At 40.4% G+C, this 27364-nt stretch overlaps 1 protein-coding gene across 5 annotated transcripts in view; it reads right to left on the bottom strand.

Moving 5' to 3' along the window:
- LOC140737396 (flavin-containing monooxygenase 5-like) overlaps window positions 1-27364 on the bottom strand; it is a 114863-nt gene that overhangs the window by 6679 nt on the left and 80820 nt on the right. For all 5 annotated transcript variants that reach the window (XM_073063876.1, XM_073063879.1, XM_073063877.1 and 2 more), the window contains 3 exons: window positions 26665-26830; window positions 24485-24627; window positions 4394-4581 (listed from right to left, as the gene is read on the bottom strand). In XM_073063876.1, the coding sequence (XP_072919977.1) occupies window positions 4394-4581; window positions 24485-24627; window positions 26665-26830 (497 nt within the window). The remainder of the gene's footprint in view (window positions 1-4393; window positions 4582-24484; window positions 24628-26664; window positions 26831-27364) is intronic.

The raw sequence follows: 27364 nt of genomic DNA, 5'->3' as shown, positions 1-27364 counted from the left end.
AAAACTCAACTGCAGCATTTATCTGGTAAAAGATAGCTCTAACTGAATAAAAACATTTACATTGGTAACTATGTACACAAAGTCACATGAGTGTTTGACCAATAAAGAAAATGAGTTGAGATTCTGTTTAACTAGCTGATCAGAATCAAAATGAAATATGACACTTAAATGCACAGCAGTGATTTATATGGGGAAGAGGAAAAAGTGGCCTGGGTGCGTATGGCATAGAAAATAAGTATATGTCAGAGTATTGATTGGATTGGTCATCACTCAATGTTCCATTGATCCTTGGTTCTTGAAGACAATTCAGGATCAGGGTCAGTCTTCCCAGCATGGAACAAAGTTGCCCTAATGAATGGTGTAGAGCATAGGTGTCAAACACAAGGCCCGCGGGCCATATCCGGCCCGGCGTACAATTATATCCGGCCCGCGAGATCATTTTAGATAGATCTATTATTTTAATTATTAATGGCCCGGCGATATGAAGTGCTGATAACACACAAACTACAGATCCCATAATGCAGCGCAACAGCTGCCGATAGGCTACCCGGGAACATTCCCCCATCAAGCGTCTGTTGCTGTATACAACGCTATTCTTCGCACTGAGTTCGCACGGCGCTTTGGTGACTTCGAAGCACAAAAAATTAATTTCGAGCTGCTTCGCAACCCATTTGCCGTCGACGTGGAAACTGCACCTGTACAGATTCAGATGAAGCTGATAGAGCTGCAGTGTAATGGGACACTAAAGGCAAAGTACGACACTGTAGGGCCTGTACAGTTTATTTGCTCCATTCCTGAAGCAATGCCTCAACTCCGTCTACATGCGGCTCGAACCTTGTGCATGTTTGGTAGCACATATCTGTGTGAGAAGCTTTTCTCAGTGATGAAGATTAACAAAACATCACACAGGCGTCGTCTCACTGATGAACACCTGCAGTCCATCCTGAGAATCTCCACAACACAGAACCTTACACCAAACCTAAATGAACTTATTGCCAAGAAAAGATGCCAAGCATCCAGCTCTGACAAAACGGCATAAGAGCAAAGAAAACTGAGTGTTTTGATTTGTTGTTGTTTTAACTTTTGCTGAAAAGCACAAATTTTATTTATATTTTCAGGGTTTTTTTGCAGCATGCTCATATTTCTAACTTGTATAATACTGACAGAAGATATTTTTATGGAGAGCAAAATATTTAAGTTATTTAAAGTTTTAGTTTATTTTTTCTGGAATAATATTCCTGTCTGTTTTTATTCATATTTATGTTCAAAAAATGTTTAGTTTTAGTGTGTTCAATAAATGTTTATCCTGTTCGGCCCACGACCTAAAGTGTGCTTTGAGTTTTGGCCCCATGTGCAATTGAGTTCGACACCTCTGGTGTAGAGTAATAACTAATGAAGAAGGCAAATGTCAGAATGAGCTGGTCACAGATAAATGTGTTTAGGATTCTGTCAACTCATTGTTAAAAATAGAGTTAACCTTTCAGGTCAATGACTAGTCATCAGTTCATGGGAATTTCTTCTGCTGGAGGTAACCAGTTCAAGGGAACACAACTTAAAATAAACATGAAATCATTAAGGAGAAAAGTTAGGAGACACATCTTCACCCAGAGTACAAGGGTTAAAATATCTACAAAATTAAGGAAAAGATTGACTGACAGTTGGCTAGAAAAGTATATAGAGCTGACTTGAAAAACTGTTGTTTCTCTCCCTTCACAAAGTCTGGCTGATACTTTGAGTACATCCTACATTGTCTATTTTATTTTCAATTCTCTAGCATTTGTTAAATACTAAATCATTCCCAAAGGCTTCACATATAAAATGTGAGATCTAGGCACGTTCAAATGGGACACGTGGCCAAAAGAAAGCAAAGTTTCAAAGAGCAAATTAAAAGAAGACTAAGATCAATTTGCATTCCAGACAGGATGCTGGTATTACATGCAGTTATACCTTCAATCTACATATAGATTGGGTGAACCAAATTGGTAAGGGTGCTGAGGAAGGGGATTTCTTGGAATGTATGCGGGATGGTTTTCTGAACCAACATGTTGAGGAACCAACTACAGAGCAGCCATTCTAGATTGGGTATTGAGCAATGAGGAAGGGTTAGTTAGCAATCTTGTCGTGTGAGGCCCCTTGGGTAAGAGTGACCATAATATGGTGGAATTCTTCATTAAGATGGAGAGTGACATAGTTAATTCAGAAACAAAGGTTCTGAACTTAAAGAAGGGTAACTTTGAAGGTATGAGACGTGAATTAGCCAAGATAGACTGGCAAATGATACTTAAAGGGTTGACAGTGGATATGCAATGGCAAGCATTTAAAGATCGCATGGATGAACTACAACAATTGTTCATCCCAGTTTGGCAAAAGAATAAACCAGGGAAGGTAGTGCACCCATGGCTGACAAGGGAAATTAGGGATAGTATCAAGTCCAAAGAAGAAACATACAAATTAGTCAGAAAAAGCAGCACAGCTGAGGAATGGAAAAAATTCAGAGTCCAGCAGAGGAGGACAAAGGGCTTAGTTAGGAAAGGGAAATAACATTATGAGAGAAAGCTGGCAGGGAACATAAAAACTGACTGTAAAAGCTTTTATAGATATGTAAAAAGAAAAAGATTGGTTAAGACAAATGTAGGTCCCTTACAGTCAGAAACAGGTAAATTGATCATGGGGAACAAGGACATGGGAGATCAACTGAATAATTACTTTGGTTCTGTCTTCACTACGGAGGACGTAACTAATCTTCCGGAAATAGTAGGGGACTGAAGGTCTAGTGAGATGGAGGAACTGAGGGAAATACATGTTAGTTGGGAAGCGGTGTTAGGTAAATTGAAGGGATTAAAGGCAGATAAATCCCCAGGGCCAGATGGTCTGCATCCCAGAGTGCTTAAGGAAGTAGCCCAAGAAATAGTGGATGCATTAGTGATAATTTTTCAAAAACTCCTTAGATTCTGGATTAGTTCCTGAGGATTGGAGGGTGGCTAATGTAACCCCACTTTTTAAAAAAGGGAGAGAGAAACCGGGGAATTATAGACCAGTTAGCCTGACATCGGTGGTGGGGAAAATGGTAGAATCGGTTATCAAAGATGTGATAACAGCACATTTGGAAAGAGGTGAAATCATCGGACAAAGTCAGCATGGATTTGTGAAAGGAAAATCATGTCTGATGAATCTTATAGAATTTTTTGAGGATGTAACTAGTAGAGTGGATAGGGGAGAGCCAGTGGATGTGGTATATTTAGATTTTCAAAAGGCTTTTGACAAAGTCCAACACTGGAGATTAGTAGTGTGCAAACTTAAAGCATATGGTATTGATGTGGATAGAGAATTGGTTGGAAGACAGGAAGCAAAGAGTGGGAATAAACGGGACCTTTTCAGAATGGCAGGCAGTGACTATTGACTGGTGACTCGTGTCGAGTGACTAGTGACTCAGTGCTGGGACCCCAGTTGTTTACAATATATATTAATGATTTAGATGAGGGAATTAAATGCAGCATTTCCAAGTTTACGGATGACACGAAGCTGGGTGGCAGTTTTAGCTGTGAGGAGGATGCTAAGAGGATGCAAGGTGACTTGGATAAGTTAGGTGAGTGGGCAAATTCATGGCAGATGCAATTTAATGTGGATAAATGTGAGGTTATCCACTTTGGTGGCATGAAAAGGAAAACAGATCATTATCTGAATGGTGGCCGATTAGAAAAAGGGGAGGTGCAACGAGACCTGGGTGTCATTGTACACCAGTCATTGAAAGTGGGCATGCAGGTACAGCAGGCAGTGAAAAAGGCGAATGGTATGTACAAGGCCTTGGTGAGACCGCACCTGGAGTATTATGTGCAGTTTTGGTCCCCTAATCTGAGGAAAGACATTCTTGCCATAGAGGGAGTACAAAGGAGGTTCACCAGATTGATTCCTGGGATGGCAGGACTTCCATATGAAGAAAGACTGGATCAACTGGGCTTATACTCGCTGGAATTTAGAAGATTGAGGGGGGATCTTATTGAAACGTATAAAATTCTAAAGGGATTGGACAGGCTAGATGCAGGAAGATTGTTCCCGATGTTGGGGAAGTCCAGAACAAGGGGTCACAGTTTAAGGATAAAGGGGAAGCCTTTTAGGACCAAGATGAGGAGAAACTTCTTCACACAGAGAGTGGTGAATCTGTGGAATTCTCTGCCACAGAAAACAGTTGAGGCCAGTTCATTGGCTATATTTAAAAGGGAGTTAGATATGACCCTTGTGGCTAAGGGGATCGGGGGTATGGAGAAAAGGCAGGTACAGGGTTCTGAGTTGGATGATCAGCCATGATCATACTGAATGGCGGTGCAGGCTCAAAGGGCCGAATGGCCTACTCCTGCACCTATTTTCTATGTTACTTTGTTTCTATATTACAGACCTGTGGCTAGGTTGCAAACCATAATTTCCATGATCAAATCGACTGTTTATGGATCGTCGAATTAGCAGCTCAGGTAGAAATGAAATTAATAGGCCATAAAAGCGACGGGTAAAGGTCAAGTCTGCAGGATATCCGCTTTCAGCCACACGAGTAATTACCCAGGCACCCCTTCTTGTACTCAGGAACACCTGCAAGACATTTGAAGAAGTCAAGGATGGTCAGTTTTAATATTTGCTGCTGGGACAAACACCTAAAGACACGATCGAAATTGCATTTAATTTTCTTTCAAGGGCAACAGTTATGCATTTCTAAATCTGAATGATGAAGGGTAAGGAGAGCAATTGCAATAGGATTTTTCACTTCTAATTTATAGCAGCTTGTTCAGCTGAAACAACACAGTCCTTAAAGTGCCAAAGGAAACATTACCGTGTAAACACAGGAGATCATATAGATGCTGGAAATCCAGAGCAACACACACACAATGCTGGAGGAACTCAGCAGATCAGGCAGCATCGGTGGAAGTGAATAAACAGTCAACTTTTCAGGCTGAGACCCTTCTTCAGGACTGAAATGGAAGGGGGACGATGCCAGAGTACAAAGGTGGGCCAAGGGGAAGGAGGCTAGCTGGAAGATGATGGCTGAAGCCAGGTGAATGGTAAAGGGCTGGAGAAGGATTCTGATAGAAGAGGAGAGTGGACCATTGGAGAAAGGGAAGGAGGAGGAGCAATGGGGGAGTTGATAAATCTGAGAAGAAAAGAGATAAGAGGCCACAGTGGGGAATAGAAGAGGAAAGAACAAGGAGAAAAGAGAAAAATATATCGGAAGGAGAAATACATGTTCATACCACCATGGTGGAGGCTATCTAGATGGATTATGAGGTGTTGAGCCCCATGACAAAAGAAGAGGACATGTTGGAACAGGAAAGGGAATCAGAATTAAAATGGTGGGTCACTGGGAAATTTTGTTTTTGGTGGATGGAGTGAAGGTACATCCTGATTTACATTGGGTCTCACCATGCAAGCAACAGAAATGCTACATTTGCCCAACTATCTCCTCTCTGATTTCCATTTAGTGCTCCAAACAGTCCTTTTGGGTGCAGCAATACTTTATCTGCAAATCTGTTGGGGCTGTCCATTGTATCTGCTGCTCCTGATGCAGCCTCCTCTAAAATGATGAAACCCGACATAAATTTAGTCCATGAGCCAGTAGGGTTGGTCGCTACCATCTGAGGGGAATGATGCTAATAGTGATTTTTGGCAAGGTACACATCTCTAGAGTTAGAAAATATGTGACAGCATCGCACAAGTGGTAGCTTTATGTGTCCTTCACCTTGTAGAGATCTCTCACTATTCTCAGTAGAGTTCTCCTTGTATGTGTCGAACACAACATCTATTCTGCTACTCTGACTGCCTTCCCTCAGAGCCGTGCCCAGAATTGTCGTGGCAACATCTCTGAAAGTAACTTGATCACCTTTCACTCTTTGGATCAAGTTCATTCCATTAACCACTGTAGCAGAGTTTCCTGGGAGTTGCTCTTCTACTGCTACATTTTTCTGCAAGGTTGTGGCTAAAGTAGCTTTATTCGTCTTTCTCAGCAATCCTTCTGGTGTGGACAGGGCCCAGGACAATGGTCCAAGGGGATGAGAGAGGATATCCTCCATACGTAGACTGCGCCCTTGTGCCATCACTATGATGCGTCCAAACAAAGACCTGTCTGCTTTCAAGATGATCACCCGCCCTTTTGATTTCACCTCTCTCTTCTTACACATATCACTGAATGTTCTCAGCTTGTTAGTTTTCAATGGGTCATGGAATTTCTTTGCTGGTGGGTCTTCCTCTAGTCTCTCATCCTTGAAGGTTGCGTAGCATTGCTCACCAATCTCATGCCTTCATCAGGTCGGAGGCAATGTCCTTGGGGGCTGCCTTTGTCATAGAGATGCTAATGAGGTCCCGCTTCTCTGCAAATGGGTTGACCCATTCATGTACGAGGCTAACCACTGCTTAAGCTGCTTCCTCATCTTTCTGGATTCTTGGCCGCTGTAGCTCCGCATGACAAAGCTCTGATTTGTTGCCTTGCACCATCTCCTTTAACTGTCCCAGGAATGCACTGCGGTGGTCAGCTATTATGTAGTAACCCTCGATAGCCCCAGCATTCAGGCTGAACTGTGATGTGCCTCCAGGAGTCTGTGTGTCTTTGTTCACTGTGGCTTTGATAGCCTGGTTCACTGGGATCTGCCCAAAGGGGCTGTTACTGGACAGCTGCACTGAGAATTGGCCTGTCTTGAAGGCCCCATACACAGAAGGATTCTTCTCTGGGAGGTTGATCATCTGAGCAAAGTAAGCAGACAGGTACCTGGCATAACTCATCTTATCATAGACAAAGTACCATGGGATCATGTTTTTATAGCATGGAGGTGCAACTCCCAGACCCCCTCACGAGAGGTGTGCAGTAGCCCAAGTACTACGTTCTCTACCATGTCAATGTATGATATCCAGAATGCGGACAGCTCTCCATTGCTGTGATGGAGGTGTTCCAGAAAGTCTGTTCACAGGGTTATCAGCTCAGCTAAGAGTGGACTTTGCAGCAGATTGTTCAGCTTCTGATGGTTCCAGTGACTGGCCATGTCGTTCACATGGTCTGAGAATGATTTGATCATCCCACTCCTCTCTGGAACGTTGTCCTCAACCTACCACCACTACAATGCTATCACATATTTTCTAGCACTAGGGGCGTATACCTTGTCAAAAATCACTATAAGAATTATTCCCCCCAGATGGTACCGGTGGCCCAAATTTGGGGTCCTGGCTCACGGACTAATTGGGGGATCACTTCATCAAACACCTCTGCTCCGTCCACCAAAAGCGATATTTCCTAGTGGCTAACCATTTTAATTCCTATCCCCATTCCCCTTCCAACATCTCAGTCCATGACCTCCTCTTCTGTCACGATGAAACCACTCGCAGTGTGGAGAAAATACACCTCATATTCCATCTGGGTAGCCTTCAACCGGATGGTGTAAACATCGATTTCTCCTGGCAACTTTCCCCACCCCCTCTTCCCTCTTCTTCTATTCCCCACTCTGGCCTCTTCTCCTCACCTGCCTATCACCTCCCACCAGTGCCCCTCCTTCTTCCCTTTCTCCCATGGTCCACTCTTATTTTCTATCAGGTTCCTTCTTCTCCAGTTCTTTTCCTTTCCCACCCACCTGGCTTCACATATCACCATCTAGTGTGTCCTCCCTCCCTACCTTTTTATTCTGGTGTCTTCCCCCTTCCTTTCCAGTCCCAATGAAGGGTCTCAGCTGAAACGCCGACTGTTTATTCATTTCCATTGTTGCTGCCTGATGTGCTGAGTGCCCACCCAGCATTTCATGTGTGCACTCAGGTTTTCCATCTAAGTGTCTTTTCAATGTTGTACCAACCTCTACCACTTTCTCTGATAGCTCGTTCCAATTCAAGGGTATTGGTGTTTCCATACCAGGCTGTGAAGTAGGCAGGCAATGTACTCTCCAGCACACATCTATTGATGGCATGCCAATTCTTCACAAAATCCTAAGGAAGTAGAGGTGCTGTCACGCTTTTTTTGTAATTGCCCTTACTTATAGGGCCTAGGACAGATCCTCTGAAATGATAACACCGAGAAATTTGAAGTTGTTGACCTGCTCCACCTCTGATGCATCGATGAGGACTGGCTCATAGACCTCTGGTTTCCTACTGCTCAAGTCAATAATCAGTTCCTTGGTCTTGCTGACATTGAGTAAGAGGTTGTTGTTGTGGAACCATTCAGCCAGATTTTCTTTCTTTTCTTTTTCTTTTCAAATCTTTTTATTAATTTTTAAGAAAAACATAAGTAAAATATAAGTACAAAACATTTGAGAGTACACAATTAATAGATTAATTAACAATCAGATATGTATTAATCAATATATAAAGTCTCCCAAACTCATAGTATTAATGTAAAGGAATTAAGAAAAAAAGAAAAAGGAGAAAAAGAACCCCCCCCAAAAAAACTAAAAGAATTTAAAAAAAACAACTAATAAAAAAAAACTAACCAACATGGGCAATTGCATAATGTTAAATACATACAGTAGTGCCGATAGATAGATAGATAGATAGATAGATAGATAGATACTTTATTCATCCCCATGGGGAAATTCAACTTTTTTTCCAATGTCCCATACACTTGTTGTAGCAAAACTAATTACCTACAATACTTAACTCAGTAAAAAATATGATATGCATCTAAATCACTATCTCAAAAAGCATTAATAATAGCTTTTAAAAAGTTCTTAAGTCCTGGCGGTAGAATTGTAAAGCCTAATGGCATTGGGGAGTATTGACCTCTTCATCCTGTCTGAGGAGCATTGCATCGATAGTAACCTGTCGCTGAAACTGCTTCTCTGTCTCTGGATGGTGCTATGTAGAGGATGTTCAGAGTTATCCATAATTGACCGTAGCCTACTCAGCGCCCTTCGCTCAGCTACCGATGTTAAACTCTCCAGTACTTTGCCCACGACAGAGCCCGCCTTCCTTACCAGCTTATTAAGACGTGAGGCGTCCCTCTTCTTAATGAGGGACCTCCATCCACACAATTCAGGATAGTAACAATAAGGTTCAGGATCAGACCATTTAATTCATATGAAAATGTTGAATAAATGGTCTCCAAGTTTCCTCAAATTTAACTGAAGAATCAAAAACCACACTTCTAATTTTTTCTAAACTCAAACAGGAAATAGTTTGAGAAAACCACTGAAATACAGTTGGAGGGTTAATTTCTTTCCAATTCAGTAAAATAGATCTTCTAGCCATTAGTGTAACAAATGCAATCATTCGTTGGGATGAAGCGGATAAACGCTTATTATCTATCATTGGTAGACCAAAAATTGTGGTAAAAGGATGTGGTTGGAGATTAATATTTAAAACTCTTGAAATAATATTAAAAATATCTTTCCAATAGTTTTGTAAACAAGGACAAGACCAAAACATATGGGTCAATGAAGCAACATCAGAATGACATCTATCACAGGTTGGATTAACATAAGAATAAAATCGAGCAAGTTTATCTTTAGACATGTGAGCTCTATGTACAACCTTAAATTGTATTAGAGCATGTTTAGCACAGATAGAGGATGAGTTTACCAATGATAAAAATTTTTCCCATTGCTCAGTAGATATAGGGCAATGCAATTCTTCCTGCCATTCCTTCTTAATTTTTTCTGATATATCTGGCTGTACATTCATAATCATATTATAAATGATAGCTACTAAACCCTTTTGACAAGGATTGAGAGCTAAAATTCTTTCTGTAATGTCCAATGGACATTCTTTCGAAAAAGACTTTAGTTCATTATATAGAAAATTTCTAACTTGTAAATATCTAAAAAAATGGGTTTTAGATAAATTATATTTATTAGATAACTGTTCAAAGGACATAATGTTATCATCCAAAAACAGATCACGAAAACATGTTATACCTTTTGTTTTCCATAAAAGAAAAGCTTGAACTATAGATGATGGTCGGAAGAAGTAGTTAGATATTATAGGACTTAACAGCATAAACTTATTCCAACCAAAAAATTTACGAAATTGAAACCAGATTCGTAATGTATACTTAACTATGGGATTAGTTATCTGTTTATTCATTTTGAGTAACGAAAAAGGAGGTGAAGATCCTAAGATTGAGATCAATGAGAAATCTTGCACAGATTTACATTCCAAATTTACCCATTGTGGGCCAGCAACTGTAGTCGATTCTTGTGTCCAAAATATCAAATACCGTATATTAACTGCCCAATAGTAAAATCTTAAATTTGGTAGAGCCAAGCCGCCCTCCTTCTTAGGCTTCTGTAAATATTTTTTACCTAGCCTAGGATTTTTGTTCTGCCACAAATACGAAGATATTTTAGAGTCAACCATATCAAAAAAAGATTTAGAAATAAAAATTGGTAATGCTTGAAATAGATATAGAAATTTAGGTAGTATCATCATCTTAATGGCATTAATTCTGCCTACCAAAGACAAAGATAGTGGGGACCACCTATTAGCAAGTTGCTTAATTTGATCTATTAAAGGTAAAAAATTCGTTTTAAATAAATCTTTATGTTTTTTAGTAATTTTAATACCTAAATAAGTAAAATAATCTGTAACAATTCTATATGGTACATGAGCCAGATTTTCAATCTCCCTCCTGTATGCTGATTCCTCACCACCTTTACTTTGGCCAGCGACTGGTGTCATCAGCAAACATTGAGCTGTACTTAGCCTCACAGTCAAAAGTATAAAGTGCGTAGAGAAGGGGGCTAAGTACACAGCCTTATGGTGCACCTGTGCTGATGGAGATTGTGGAGGAGATGTTGCTAACTTGAAATGATTGGGTTCTATAAATGAGGAAATTGAAGATGCAGTTGCACAAGGAGGTAATTGGGCTGGGTCTTGAAACTTATTGATTAGATATAAGAGGATGATAGTATTGAATGCCAAACTGTGGTCAATGAAGAGCACTCTGATAAATGCATCTTTGCTGTCCAGATGTTCCAGGGTAGAGTGAAGAACCAATGAGATGGCATCTGCTTTGGACCTACTGTGACAGTAGGCAAAGTGAAGTGGGTCCAAGCCGCTTCTCAGGCAGGAGTTGATATGTTTCATCACCATCCTCTCAAAACACTATCACTGTGGATGTAAGTACTACTGGACAATAGCCATTGAGGCAGGTTAACACGTTCTTCTGAGGCACTGGTATAACTGAAGCTTGCTTGAAGCAGATGGATACCTCAGACTGCCAAAGGAGGAGGTTAAGGATACTGGACAACGTTCCAGCCAGTTAATCAGCACAGGCCTTTAGTACACGACCAGGTACACCATATGGTCTGGATGCTTTATCTGGGTTCATTCTCCTGAAGGATGCTCTCCTGTCAGCCTCAGAGACTGAAATCACAGGATCGTTGGGGGCTGTGTGAGTTTGTGAAGGTGTCACCATGTTTTGAAGGTCAAAGCGAGCGTAAAAGGCATTGAGCTCATCTGAGAGTGAAGCCTTGCTGTCACCTATGTCACTGGGTCTTACTTTGTAGGAGGGAATAGCATTCAAGCCCTGCCACAGCTGTCGAGTGTCCTTTAGTGACTCAAATTTGGTCTAGAATTGCCATTTTGCACGCGAGATGTCTTTCTGGACATTGTACAGTGCTGTGATACACAATACCTATAAAAAAAATTCACCCCCTGGGAAATTTTCATATTTTATTGTTTTACAACACTGACTCACAATGGATTTAATTTGGCTATTTTTGACACTGATCAACAGAAAAAGACTCTTTCGTGTCAAAGCAAATACAAATCTCTACAAAGTGACCTAAATTAATTACAAATATAAAACACAAAATAATTGATGGCATAATTATTCACCCCCCGCCTTTAATATGATACACCAAATAATCACTGGTGTAGACAATTGGTTTTAGAAGTCACATAATTAGTTAAATGGAGATCTGTTTTTGGAGATCTGTGTGCAGTCAAGGTGTTTCAATTGATTGTAATAAAAATACACCTGTATCTGGAAGGTCCAACTGCTGTTGAGTCAGTATCCTGGCAAAACCTACACCATAAAGACAAAAGATCACTCCAAGCAACTCCATGAAAAGATTATTGAAAAGCACAACTCAGGAGACGGATGCAGGAAAATTTCCAAGTCACTGAATATCCCTTGGAGTACAGTTAAGTCAATCATCAAGTAATGGAAAGAATATGAACAGCTGTAAATCTGCCTAGAGCAGGCCATCCTCAAAAACTGAGTGACTGTGCAAGAGGGGACTAGCGAGGAAGGCCACAAAGAGACCTATGACAACATCTGGAGGAGCTACAAGCTTCAGTGGCTGAGATGGGAGAGACTGCGTATACAACAACTGTTACCTGGGTGCTTCACCTGAACCAGCTTTATGGGCGAGTGACAAAGAGAAAGTCACTGTTGAAAAAAATTCACATGAAATCTCAGCCAGAATTTGCCAGAAGGCATGTGGGAGACTCTGAAGTCAACTGGAAGAACATTCTATGGTCTGATGAAATCAAAATTGGGTGTTTTGGCTGTCAGACTAAACACTACGTTTGGCTTAAGCCAAACACTCAACGTCATCAAAAGTACACCATCCCTACCATGAAGCATGGTAGGCATCATGCTGTGGGGATACTTCACTGCAATAAGCCCTGGGAGGTGTGTGAAGGTAAAGGGTAAAATGATGCTGCAAAGAACAGGGAAATCCTGGAGGAAAACCTGATGCAGTCTGCAAGAGAACTGTGACTTGGAGAGTCAGCGGGAGACGCTCATGGAGTGAGTACTGTTTCAGATCCGCTCCATAACCTTTACTTTTTTTAACCTTTGATCACCCTTATTCAACTTATTGTTACCTACACCAAAAGATTCTTGCTACTTTCTCGGGCTTATCGTTAAGATTTTATTGTGAATTCTTGAAGATATGCAAACAGAAATGGCTCTTAGATCCAAAGGACGAGAACCAGGGCGTAACCCGAACGGTAATGGAAAGAAGCAAGCTCAACCGCAACGCACTGAGTTAACTTATGAACTGCTTATGGAGGTTTTGGATAGAAAATTTGAGGAACAACATCAAGTTTTTAAACAAGAAATAAAGGCTTTTCAAGATTATATGGTTAAGACCGATTCAGTAATTAACCAGCAACAACTTCTTATCGCGTCTTTGCAAGAAGAAGCTCGGAAACGAGATTTGACAATTGAAAAATTACAACAGGATTTAATCTCGACCATTAAACTGGTGGAAACACTTAAAGCCAAGAGTGTCGATTTGGAGAATCGGTCCAGAAGACAGAACCTATGCATACTTGGTCTCCCAGATGGCATAGAAAAAGGCGATCCTTCGAAATATTTTGCTCAATTTTTAAAAGATGCGTTTCCGTCGGTCTTTCCAGAGAACCCCCCGGTACTTGACCGAGCACATAGAATTTGGAGTCATTCATCGAGTGTTTCAGCCAAACCTCCGGTGGTAATTGTCCGGTTTCACTATGTACACGACAAAGAACAACTCATTCGTGAGGCTCGGAGGGCTGGGATGATTAAATTTCAAAATTACTATTTCCGTTTGGTGGAAGATTTTAGTTCTGAAATTATGAAGAAAAGGCTTCTTTTTAAACCTCTGATGTCTGAATGTTATGAGAAAAATCTAAAACCTGCGCTCTTATACCCGGCGAAGCTCAGGATCTCACCGCCGAACGCTCCTCGTCAGGTTTTCCTTTCGACTTTTGAAGCGAAAAAGTATTTGGAGGAGAACTTCCCTACTGCTATAGACACTACTCTCTAATAAATGAGTGATTCTGATCGTGAAAGATGGTTTTCGATTCCTTAAACCAGGGTTAGTCTCTGGCTATTGGTGTAGGGTTATCCAATACTTCATATTTAAGTTAAAGTGTGTTTTCGTTATATTAATCGCTCTGTCTCATACACTTTAACCACTATACCATATTTTTGACTACTATTTTTGTTCCCTTGAAGGTATATTTTTAACCTTTCGAAGGGAATTTTTTTTTTATTATCAAGATGGTAGTTTTTTGCAAAATATTCTTAGTTTTGTTTAAGATGGCGTTATTGTTTCTTTTTTCGTCTTTTTCCTATAATGCATCGCTTATCATAGTTTAAGTACTTCTTGATTTGTTTGGGTTATAACCCGATTTATAAACTTTTAGTGATTATACTCTTTTTTTTACAACTAAGCATATTAAGAAGCACAGATTTTAGTATTGCGATCATAATTCTTAAAGTTGGGGTGGTTTTTTTTTCATATATCCTTTAAACACGGAGTGGTCTGCCGCTGATATGGGGGTAGATTTAGTCTCATTTTTTCCTTTTTTTAGCCATATTTTGGCTTTTTTTCTTTTTCATGTGGGGGTGGGGGTTGGTCTGTTTTCCTTTTTTATTTTTCTTTATCAATTTGTTTTAGTTTTTTCACTCGGGCTGTTCTTGAACTACAAATATGTCTACGATGTCGTCACTTCCGGGTCCGCTCTTTATATTTGTTCCTCTTCCGGGTGCATGAGTTTATAATATAGTTAACCCTTTCTATACCAAAGGGATGACTTTAGAACTATGGCTCAAACCATTAACTTTGTGTCTTGGAATACTAATGGTTTAAACCATCCGATTAAACGAAAGAAGATTTTTAAAGTATTCCAAAGACTTAATGCTCATATCATTTTTGTACAAGAAACTCATGTGAGGAAGGAGGACAAATATCGCTTTTTTAGGTCTTGGCGGGGTCAACAGTACCATTCAAATTCGAATGCCAAAGTTAAGGGAGTTTCAATTTTTATTGACTCCTCTATCGCATTTGTTCAACATGATATCCTTTCGGATCCGAATGGTAGATTTTTGTTAATTACGGGTTTACTTTGTAATAAAAAGGTTGCTATGGTTAATGTTTATGCTCCAAATGTGGATTGTCCTGACTTTTTTAAGTCCTTATTTACTTCTTTACCTAATTTAAATGAATATAAGTTAATAATGGGTGGTGACTTTAATTGTTGTCTAAATCCTTTGATGGACAAATCTACATCTATTCAGACTTTACCCAATAAGTCAGCCACTTGTATTAACTCCTTTTTGACTGATAATGGAGTTTTTGATATCTGGAGATTTCGTCATCCTAATGATAAGGAGTTTTCCTTTTTCTCACATGTTTATCACTCCTATTCGAGAATTGATTATTTTTTTATTGACTCTTGTTTTATTCCATCGGTAATTGGTTGTAATTATGATATTATAGCTATTTCTGACCATGCTCCATTAAAACTTTCTATTAATTTTACGGATACAGCTTTAAGTGCTAGACAATGGCGATTTGACTCTACCTTATTGCAAGAGCCGGACTTTATTAAATTTATGAAGGAGCAGATCGATTTCTTCTTTTCAACTAATTCCACGGAAGATATTTCTTGCGGAATACTTTGGGACACCTTTAAAGCGTATACACGTGGACAGATTATTTCTTACTCTGTTGGTCTGAGAAAACGCATTAAGAAGGAAACTCTTTTATTGGTTGATAAAATTAAGGAGATTGACAAGAAATATTCGACTACTCCTAGTAGGGAGCTTTACAAACAGAGGGTTGAACTCCAAATGGAACATAGTTTATTACTTACATCTCCGATTGAAAATCAATTAATGAAAACCAGATCTGATTTTTATATACATAGTGATAAATCGGGAAAACTGTTAGCTAGTCAGCTGAAGAATGTTTGGGTTAAACGTCAAATCACTAAGGTTCGTCAGCAGAATGGGGATTTGACAGTTAACCATGATGAGATAAATAAGTCTTTTCAAGACTTTTATACCTCCCTGTATCAATCTGAATTCCCTCAGGATCATAATACCATGTGTGATTTTCTTGGGAAATTGAATTTTCCAAAATTATCATCCGATGATCTTTCAGTATTAGATACTCCGTTCACGGATGCGGAAATTAAAGGGGTTATTTCCTCAATGAATTCAGGGAAAGCACCAGGTCCAGATGGGTATACAGTAGAATTTTAAAAATGTTTTTCTGCTACTCTCTCTCCTTGGCTATGCAAGGTTTTTGAAGAAGCAATTAGATTGGGGAATTTGCCACAATCTTTTTATAGAGCTTCCATTTCCTTAATACTGAAGAAAGATAAAGACCCTACTGACTGTGCATCTTATAGACCAATATCTTTATTGAATGTGGATTCTAAGATCTTTTCCAAGTTACTGGCTTCCAGGTTGGAGAAGGTATAACCCCAAATTATTTCAGAAGACCAAACCGGTTTTATTAAAAATCGCTATTCTTTTTTCAATGTTAGGAGATTACTGAATATTGTTTATACTCCTTCACATAACACTTCAGAATGTGTTATTTCATTAGATGCGGAGAAAGCATTTGATAGAGTTGAATGGCCTTACTTATTTTATGTGCTGGAGAAGTTTAATTTCAGTCCGACCTTTATTTCTTGGATTAAACTGATTTATCAAACTCCAGTAGCCTCGGTGTTTACTAATAATCAAAGATCTCCATTTTTTCGTTTATTTCGGGGCACTAGACAAAGTTGTCCTCTTAGTCCATTACTATTTAACATTGCTTTAGAACCTTTGGCAATTGCCATCAGAGAATCACAGGATATTTTGGGTATTAATCGTGGAACAGATATTCATAAGGTATCTTTGTACGCAGATGATTTATTATTATTCATCTCTAACCCTGAGAAATCTATTCCAGCAGTCTTATCATTGTTGGCTCAATTTAGTGAGTTTTCTGGGTATAAGTTAAATCTTAATAAGAGTGAATTGTTTCCTTTGAATAGACAGGTCCCAAGCTATGATATTTTACCTTTTAAATTAGTTAATGATTCTTTTACTTACTTAGGGATTAAAATCACAAAAAACCATAAAGAATTATTTGGGTTTAATTCTCTACCCTTAATTGATCAGATTAAAGGCTTGTTTACTAAGTGGTCACCATTATCTTTATCTCTGATAGGTAGGTTTAATGCTATTAAGATGGTTATTTTACCTAAATTTTAATATATTTTTCAAGCGGTACCAAGTTTTATTCCGAAATCCTTTTTTACTAATGTTGATTCAAAAATTTCCTCATATATATGGCAGAATAAAAATCCCAGGTTAGGTAAAACACACTTACAGAAGACAAAAAAGGAAGGTGGGTTGGCATTACCCAATTTCAGATTTTATTATTGGGCAGTTAATATTAGATATTTGTTATGTTGGTTGAAAGAATGGGATGGTCCTTTTGGCCCTCATTGGGTGAGTTCGGAAACTAAATCGGTATCAGGTTATGCTCTAGGTTCTATTTTAGGGACATCTCTCCCTTTTGTTCTTTCTAAATTGCCGAAACGAATTGACAACCCAATAGTTAAATATACCTTACGTATATGGTTTCAATTTCGGAAATTTTTCGGGTTGACTCAATTCGTTTTAAATAGTCCTATTGTAGCTAATTGTTTTTTCCATCCCTCAATTATAGATCAAGCTTTTTTGGCTTGGAAAACGAAGGGTTTATTAAGATTTTCCGACTTATTTTTGGACAATTGTTTTATGTCTTTTGAGCAATTATCTAATAAATATAATTTGCCTAGATATCATTTTTTTAGATACTTACAGGTTAGGCATTTTTTAAGTACGGTACTTCCTACGTTTCCAAATGTTGTGTCTTCAGATATTTTGGAGAGTTTGTTTGAATTAAACCCTTTTCAAAAAGGGCTTATATCAAAACTTTATAATATAATTATGAAGATACGTTCAGTGCCCTTCGATAAGACCAAAAATGATTGGGAAAGAGAGCTCAATCTTATTATTTCTATTGAGAATTGGGATAAAATTCTTCAATTAGTTAATACATCATCTATATGTGCCAAACATTCATTAATACAATTTAAGGTTGTACATAGGGCCCATATGTCCAAGGATAAATTAGCTCATTTTTATTCTTATATAAACCCTATTTGTGACAGATGTCAATTAGAAATCGCGTCTTTAACTCATATGTTTTGGTCATGTCCGCTTTTGAAAAAATATTGGAAAGATATTTTTGATATTATCTCTGCGGTACTGAACATCGATTTACAACCCCATCCTATTACTGCAATTTTTGGTTTACCGATGATGGACTCACTCCATTTATCTCCTTCCGCCTGTCGAATGATTGCTTTTCTCACTTTGATGGCTAGAAGATCTATTTTGTTGAATTGGAAGGAAATTAATCCTCCCACGGTATTTCATTGGCTTTCTCAAACTATGATATGTCTAAATTTAGAAAAAATTAGAAGTGCTGTATTTGATACTTCTATTAAATTTGAAAAGATATGGAGATCATTTATTCAATATTTTCATATGATGTAATATGGCCCTGTGCCAAGCTTATTGGTTTTTTCAGCTTTAATCGTATGTATGTTGAGAGGATCGGAGTTGACGACATTGATGTTTATGTATTCTTGTGAGATACTATAAACAGCCCTTTTTTTTCTCTTTTTCTTTAGTTTTTTCTCTTTTTTTTGTTTTCTTTTTTTTCCTTAGATATTAGATTAGTAGGTTAGTAATTTTGCATATATTTTTTTTCTTTTTCTTTTTTTATATATTATATATTATGAAATATCTAGATTTACCTTGTTCATATATATACTATATGGTTCATGTTTTGGGAAAACTTATTTATACTGTATTCATTGCTTATGTATTCCTTCATGTGTAATGGGAATTTGTATGTTTGTAATCCCTTTATTAATATATTAACTGTATTTTGTTCATAATATTTTTAATACTAATAAAAAGATTGAAAAAGAGAACTGTGACTTGGGAGAAGACTCATTTTCCAGCAAGACAATGGTGGCAAGAACAGGAAGGCAGATTACAATCTAAATGGAGTCAAGTTAGGAAAAGGGGAAGTACAATGAGGTCTAGGTGTTCTTGTACATCAGTCAATGAAAGCAAGCATGCAGGTACAGCAGGCAGTGAAGAAAGCTAATGGCATGCTGGCCTTTATAACAAGAGGAATTGAGTATAGGAGTAAAGAGGTCCTTCTGCGGCATCATCAGCAAAGAGTATCTCCCGGATAAGGACCTGACGCACTTTGGTCTTTAGGTGTGCAAGGGTGAAGAGCTTGCTGTCAGACCTAGTGATGGTTCCATCATCAGATGTCCTAAAAGCGTACAACAGAAGATCCCAAAGAGCGTCGGGCAAGGATGTAACCCTGCTTCACTCCGCTTTGGATGGGCAAGGGCTCTTGAGGATGATCCATTGAATTGTACTGTCCCCTGTATGCCGTCATGGAAAGAGACGCTGAGATTCAGCAGCTTTGATGGGCATCCAATCTTCTTCAGGAGTGCGAAGAGGCCTCTGCTGTTAACCAGCTCGAAAGCCTTGGTCAGATTGATAAAGGCAACGTACAAGGGCTGCCTCTGTTCCCGGCTCTTCTCCAGAAGCTGCCTGAGTAAGAAGATCATGTCGATGGTGAATCTCTCTACTCTGAAGCCACACTGGGACTCAGGGTAGACGTGTCTGCAGTCGCTGCAGAACCACTCGGGCAAACACCTTGCCATTGGTGTTGAGCAGGAATATGCCTCTGTAATTAAGACAGTCGTTGCGGTCTCCCTTACTCTTGAACAATGTGATGATGTTTGCATCTCGCATGTCTTGGGGAACTAATTCCTCCTCCCAGCTCGTGAAGATGGCTTAGGAGCACTGGTTTCCCGCACTGGATCACTTCTGCAGGGATGCTGTCTTTGCCTGGTGCCCTGCCGTGAGCAAGTGAGTCGATGGCCTTGCTGAGTTCTTCCTCTGTTGGGGGTAGGTCCAGTTCTTTCATGACAGGTAGGGCAGGGTTGACTCAGTGACCATGTTCTCAGTGGAGCACAGGTTCTGGTAGTGTTTGGCCCACCTCTCCATCTGCCTGGCACGGTCTTTGATGACTTCACTGTCCTTGGGCTTCAGCGGAGCGATCTTGCTAGCGGTGGGCCCGAGGCTTTCTTCATCCCCTCATACATGCCTTGCACGTTGCCACTGTCGGCACAGGTCTGGATGTTCTGGCACAGGTTCTGCCAGTAGTCGATAGAGCAGCGTCTAGCTGTCCTTTGAACGTTGTTTCTTGCCGTTCTCAGTGCAGTGAGATTCTTTTCTGACGAGTCTCAGTGCAGTGAGATTCTTTTCTGACGAGTCTCTTTTGTAGTTGATCAGAGCTTCTCTCTTGGCATTGATGACAGGTTCCATCTCAGACAGGTGAGATTCAAACCAATCTTGGTGTTTCCTCTCTTTCTTCCCGAGGGATGACATGGTGTTATAGATGGTGTCGCAAATGAATTGCCACCTCTCCTCCATGGTTGTGGCTGTATTTGCTTTGAAAGCTTGTTCCATTTGGTCAACGAGTTTGGTGCGAAGTTCTGGATTCACTGCCTTATATACCCTCTATAATCTCACTACACTTCAGAGAGAAAGTCCTAGACTATCCAGTCTCTCCTTATTGCCCAAGCCCTTCAGTCCTGGTAACTGTGATACTGTTTCATCAGAAAGTTACTGTTCTTTGGAATGGATTACAAGTGAATCCTGCTAGTTTCCTTGGCTGTGTAAGTCTAGGGAAGACACACTCCGGTCCTGCCAAACCCATGAGACTGTGACGGCTCTCTCACCCCAAACCCCAGTTTGTGTGGATGCCCCAAATTCTTTACGAAGACTCACTCTCCAAGCATTAGGTGGGAGAACCTAACCTTTTGATCTTACCTCCTCTTATTTCCTTGATTCTGCTTGCTAGCCAAAACTTCAGCTAGTTCATAAGCCTTTTGCAGCTCCCTTCTCATATCAGCCACACATAATTCAGATAAATCTTCTGCTGTAGATCTTCCCTGCCAGTCCCAAAACAGAGGTCAATGGGCAACCTCGCTTCGTACCCAAACATCAGTTAATATGGTACCTGGTAGCTTCATTCTGAGTATAGTTGTATCAGTCGAGCAGATGTCCAATATGTTGGCTGCACTTGTTCTTTTTACAGATATCTAAGGTTCCGAGCATGTCTTGCAAGGTCCAATTGAACCTCTTGGGCTGGGGACCACCCTGTGGGTGATAAAGCGTATTCTTCAACTTCTCGACTCCAAGCATGCTCAGTGACTCATGTATGAGCCTACTCTCGAAATTCCATCCCTGATCACTATGTATCCACCCAAGGATGCCATAGTAAATGAAGTACTTCTCCCATAACACATTGGCCACGGTAGACACCTTCTGATCGTTGGCAAGGAAGCTTGCGTATATCTGGTGCTGGCATCGTTGATAGGAAATCCATACACACCAGAACAAGTGACCCCGCACTCTGCAAGTGGGATAACGGAGCGGCCCTCCTAGGCAGCGTCTTCCTCCGTATACATCAAATGCATGACTTGCAGCACTCTTTGACTCCGGCTTCATTCAGGGCCAGTAGAACCAATCTCTGAGCAATCCATAGGTCTTGTCAACCCCCAAATGACTGGAATCATCATGAAGTGACTTCAACACAATCCTCCGATACTTCTCAGGCAGAACCAACTGGGAACGCCGAGGATGGTCTGGAGGCAATGTGACCTGGTATAGGATCTGGTTCCACAACTTCCATCTGGACCACTCTCTCAGTAGTAGAGATACCACAGCGTGTTTCATCTTGCCCGCTTGGGCCAGGTCCCCTTTTGCAACCGCTGACCAAACAATACCAATGCAAGGGTCATCGTGCTGAGCAGCGGCCACTTCCCCGGGACACAATTCTGGCAATTGCCTTGTCTTCAGAGCAGTCAGGCTGCAATGAGCTTGTGGAATGGTACCATCAAAAGCTCCCAAATGACCTACCTGACTTTCCTCTGCCTTTCCCATGATGGGAAACTGGCTTTGACTTCAGGGGCAGGAACGCTCTCTCACTCTCTGTCCCTGTCCAGCCCTTCATTTGCCCGTTAGGACAACGCATCGGCATCAATGTTCCAGCTTCCCGGCCGGTACTCCAGGCTGAAATCATAGGCAGACTACGCCGCCAACCACCGATGGCCTGTGGAATCCATTTTTGCCGAGGTCAGGATATGAGTTAATGGGTTGTTGTCCGTCCTCACCTCAAACTTGGCACCATAGAGATAGTCACAGCTTATCCACCACATCCCATTTTAATTTGTGCGTGGGGTAGTTTTGCTCAGAGGGTGACAGACTTCGCCTGATGAAAGCGACAAGTTTCAACCCCATGCCCTGATCCTGAAACAGAACACCCCTAAGCCCTGTCTGCTGGCAACTGTATGCAATACTTACGGCAACCGGAGGTCTGCAAATACCAGCACAGGCGCTTTCATCAGCAGCTCCTTCAGCAACTGAAAAACCTCTTTACATTTCGCATCCCATCTTGCTTCGAAAGGCTCTGAAGGGCTAATATAGTCTTTACCATCCCCCCCTTTTGTTCTCTTTCCTTTCTTCCTCAAGGGACTGTAACCACACAGAAGCTGATTTAAAGGGTGACCCTCTTTAGAGCAGTCCTTCACAAACCTCTGATAGTACCCACAGAACCCAAGGAATGAGTGCATGTGGTCACCGCCTCTATCTTAATAGACAAATCCGTAGCTATTCCATCTCATGAGACTATACGCCGACCCCTGCAGTATCCATAACCACGTATCTTTATCACTTTACCAGACAATAGTTTAACACAGGCTTAAACACACAACCCACTGGATCAACGCTCAGGGCAATCACACAGCATCCAACAGAATCAATCTGGGATAATACCCCCACAATTGAAACCCCACTAGTTTCCTTGCCTGTATGAAATTGAGACAGCTCTCCCACCCCAAACCCCGGTTTGTGTGGATGCCGTGTAATTTGCTACCCTGTTACAATTCTGTGCCAAGAAACAATAGACAGCGCACTGCATATGATTAAAGGAATTATTTTATGAATCTTAACTTAAGGGTTAGTAAAGAAAAGAAAGAAAAAAGAACTAAAAGGGCCCATTATAATTGGACCGTCAAATAGAACCATAGAACGTTGCAGCACAGAAACAGGCCCTTCGGCCCTTCTTGGCTGTGCCGAACCATTTTTCTGCCTAGTCCCACTGACCTGCACCTGGCCCATATCCCTCCATACTCCTCTCATCCATGTACCTGTCCAAATTTTTCTTAAATGTTAAAACTGAGCCTGCATTTACCACTTCATCTGGCAGCTCATTCCACACTCCCACCACTCTCTGTATGAAGAAGCCCCCCCACAATGTTCCCTTTAAACTTCTCCCCCTTCACCCTTAACCCATGTCATCTGGTTTTTTTCTCCCCTTGCCTCAGTGGAAAAAGCCTGCTTGCATTCACTCTATCTATACCCATCATAATTTAATATACTTCTATCAAATCTCCCCTCATTATTCTACGCTCCAGGGAATAAAGTCCTAACCTATTCAACCTTTCTCTGTAACTCAGTTTCTCAAGTCCCGGCAACATCCTTGTAAACCTTCTCTGCACTCTTTCAACCTTATTAATATCCTTCCTGAAATTAGGTGACCAAATTTAGCTTCACCAATATCTTATACAACCTCACCATAACATTCCAACTCTTATACTCAATACCTTGATTTATAAAGGCCAATGTACCAAAAGCTCTCTTTACGACCCTATCAACCTGTGACGCCACTTTTAGGGAATTACATATCTGTATTCCCAGATCCCTCTGTTCTACTGCACTCCTCAGTGTCCTACCATTTACCTTGTATGTTCTACCTTGGTTTGTCCTTCCAAAGGACAAATATGGACAAGTTGGAGTTCAACTCTTCCCATCATGTCAAAATTCATATTCACCAATTCTCAGTCGATCTCGGTGCCTGGCTCCATTGAATCACGGTCCGCCACCAGGTCTTATCCTACGACTGGCTTTCTCCAGTATCTTCTGTGTTTATCTCCCGCCAAACAAAAGACCCAGGTCACATTCCAGAGCACCTGTTACCTCTACTATAACCCAAACACTGCTTCTATAGAAAGACTATTGCATTAGCAGTGAAACCTTTTCCAGGGTGTTACACAAGGAGAGAATGTAAACTTGGCCATTTATTCAAAATTCAAAGATGATTTTATTTATGTCTATTGCTTTTAAGGTAATTGGACAGGAGAGGGAAACTGCTTTTGCTGGTGGGGAATGTCTAATTAGGCCATTAAAGAGAGAAGGCTTCTTCCAGTCAATGATCATCAGAGAACTGCAGTAAATGCTTACTGAATCTTAAACCTAAAACTTGACTGGATCTTAATCTACTGGAGCATAGAAGGAAACATATGGATGAAACAGACATAGATCAGCCCTTGTCTTATTGTAAGGGAGAACATGCTGAAGTGACTAGTGGACTAGTGGACATTCCCGTATCCTCATTTGTTGTATCCATTGTCACGTCAGATTTGTGTCACTTGATTGGAAAGTGCTGATGCAAAGGGTGGTGAAGAGAAGGAGTTTTTGTAACATCATATAATAGATGAGGCTTGGAACGGCACCTGCCAGGCAGATACAGACAGATGGAAGTTTCCTTTCACGCACACAGTATTTAAAAAGCGATTTACATTCTGTGGTCTGTGTTCTCCTCACCTGTTTCGCAAGTTGACTGATTTCAACTGAAAGGTCGACCCCAGAGTTTCCAATTCCAACTACTACCACTCTTTTTCCTTCGAATTTTTGGGGATCTTTATACTCTTTACTATGCATGTGTTGACCCTTGAACTTTTCTATGCCTGGGGAAAATTAAGACAGTCAATGTTAGAGGATTTTGCTTGGTGAGTATACAATACAACTCTGTAATTATGGTCAGTATACATAACACAGTAAGCTAAATAAGTTTCATGAAAAGTTAAAGCATCATTGAAATTTCAGCACAGAGTTATTATTTACCCTAAGTCTCTGGCTGGTTTATTGTCTGTTCTCTTTTCCGTCTGCCTTAATATTTCCTGCTCAATTTCTACAACTAATCAGCTTCAATATACCAGTTGTAGACTGAACCTGGGGACTCAATAATCACAAAACCCATCAGTATTTTTTAGCCATGTTAAATATGTCCATGCTCCCCAACCCTACTTCAAAATTACCGTTCTTTCCCCTTTCACATTTCTATCAAAGGTGTTATACAGGCCAAATGTTTTCCTCCTATAATGATGTTTTATCTTTCCTACCTCTTAAAATATTCTTTAATTTTCAAAACCCTTTCAACAAACCATTAGGCTGATAGTCATTCTTTTAAATCAAAGAGTACCAAAAATAGCACACATTGAAGAATTGCTCCTTTATTCATACTTTCAGATAATTACATTATGAATTTTTTTTGCTAATGTGAGAGTTTAAATAATGAAAGGCATTATTTTAATTGAGTTCAGAAAATAATTGAAATTTCCCAGAGCTTCCAAAGCTCCATGTCAAATGGAGATAACAGAGAACATGTACAACTAAAGTATAGGACCAATGTTCAGCGAGTGGGTGGGAGGTGGTTGGTTGGGTGGCTAGGAAAGGGGAAATAGCAGAATCCAGGGCTACTTTCACAAATCACAAGTGTTGGAGCAGTGCACAATGCTTCCCTTTTCTAAACATGCAACTTTTGGAATTGCTGGCATGATTAATGCTCAAGGCTTATTGACTCACAGAAAGCAGGAGCTAATTTCTAGGAACTGTTGGCAAAACAAATCCAGGGATCATTACCTGTGATCATGACCTATGCAATGCTGGAAAATTGCTTCAACTTTCTGGGTAGTCAAACAGAGAAAACAAACAGATAATACTTTTGTTTTACTAAATGAAATATGGAGTATGCACATTTTTGCTTGATGAAAACATTTAGGGATATAAATATTTGCTCTTTAAGAACTCTTTGATCTACTTCTTCATTTAGACTCCTTTCTTTCCAGGTAAAATATGGCTTCCTATTTTTTCCTACTAAATGTAATACTTCGCAGTTGTCTATTTTTAGAACAATTTTCCAATTACACATCCATTCCATATTCACCAAATTACACAAAAGTCATGGTCATTATCCAAGTTGAGCATTCATATATGGTCTACAAATTTTTAAATTATCATTGATTCTGAAGTATCATATTGTTTAGTATAAAATGTCAATAGTGGTGTCATCTCTCATCCCAGAGGGATCACAGTTCTTTGTTCTCACCACCTTGGAAACTACTCATTCTATCGGCTCTCTATCTTTCACCAAGGACCCAGCAAGCTACTTCACTACTTGTCTCCAAATGCTGGATCTACTGAATTTTTCAGAAGGCTTGGTCATTATCACTTTGCTTTTTGGGTGACATCGCTGACCATAGATTCACAGCAGGGTAGATGTAAAATATTGTAAACAAAAATATATTTATAGTATTTGGTATACAGAGGTTGCTTCATGAAACACTGCAAATGGAAATCCTTCTTATTAATGTCTTACACTGTAGATAAAGTGTTTTCAGCTTACAGAGAGGAGCTGCAGTGGCTAACGGACTGGTGCAGGGCCAACAACCTGTCTCTGAACGTGAACAAAAGAGATGGTTGTTGACTTCAGGAGAGCACGGAGTAACCACTCCATGCTGAACATCGACGGCTCCTCAGTAGAGATCATTAAGAGCAACAAATTTCTTGGTGTTCACCGGCGGAGAATCTCACCTAGTCCCTCAACACCAGCTCCATAGCCAAGAAAGCCCAGCAACATTTCTACTTTCAGCGAAGGCTGAGAAAAATCCATCTCCCACCCCTCAATCTATGCTTTAACTGATGAATATACTCATTTTACTCACCAGGAAATGTATCCAGAGGTAAATAAGGATCAGCGTGATGACCGACACAGACCAAAATAGCATCAAAGGTAGTTGTTTCCAAATTTCCCTCAGTGTCGCTTGTCACTACATCCCATTGTCCGGTGGTGGAGAAATCTGCCTGCTGTGTAATACTGGAGACACTGGTCTAAAGCAAGAACCAAAACAGACCATAAGACATAGGAGCAGAATTAGGCCATCTGGTCCATCGAGTCTACTCCACCATTCAATCATGGCTGATCCTTCTTTTTCCCTCCTCCTCAACCCCGGTTCCTGGCCTTCTCTCCGTAAACTTTGATGCCATGTCCAATCAAGAACTTATCAATCTCTGCCTTAAATACACCCAATGACCTGGCCTCCACAGCTGCATGTGGCAACAAATTCCACAAATTCAACATCCTTTGGCTAAAGAAATCTCTCCGCATCTCTGTTTTGAAAGGGCGCCCCTCTATCCTGAGGCTGTGTCCTACATTAAATCGCAGGGCTCTGCAGAGAGTGGTGCAGACAGCCCAGCCCATCTGTGAATATGAACTTCCCACTATTCAGGACACTTACAAAGACAGGTGTGTAAAATGGGCCTGAAGGATCACTGACGACCCGAGTCACCCGAACCACAATCCATTCCAGCTGCTACTATCTGGGAAACAGTACTGCAGCATAAAAGCCAGGACCAACAGGCTCC

The sequence above is a fragment of the Hemitrygon akajei genome, chromosome 12 (genome assembly GCF_048418815.1).
Source record: "Hemitrygon akajei chromosome 12, sHemAka1.3, whole genome shotgun sequence".
Lineage (NCBI taxonomy): Eukaryota > Metazoa > Chordata > Chondrichthyes > Myliobatiformes > Dasyatidae > Hemitrygon > Hemitrygon akajei.
The sequence above is the reverse complement of the archived record's forward strand: the minus strand, read 5'-3'. Positions and strand labels throughout refer to the sequence as shown.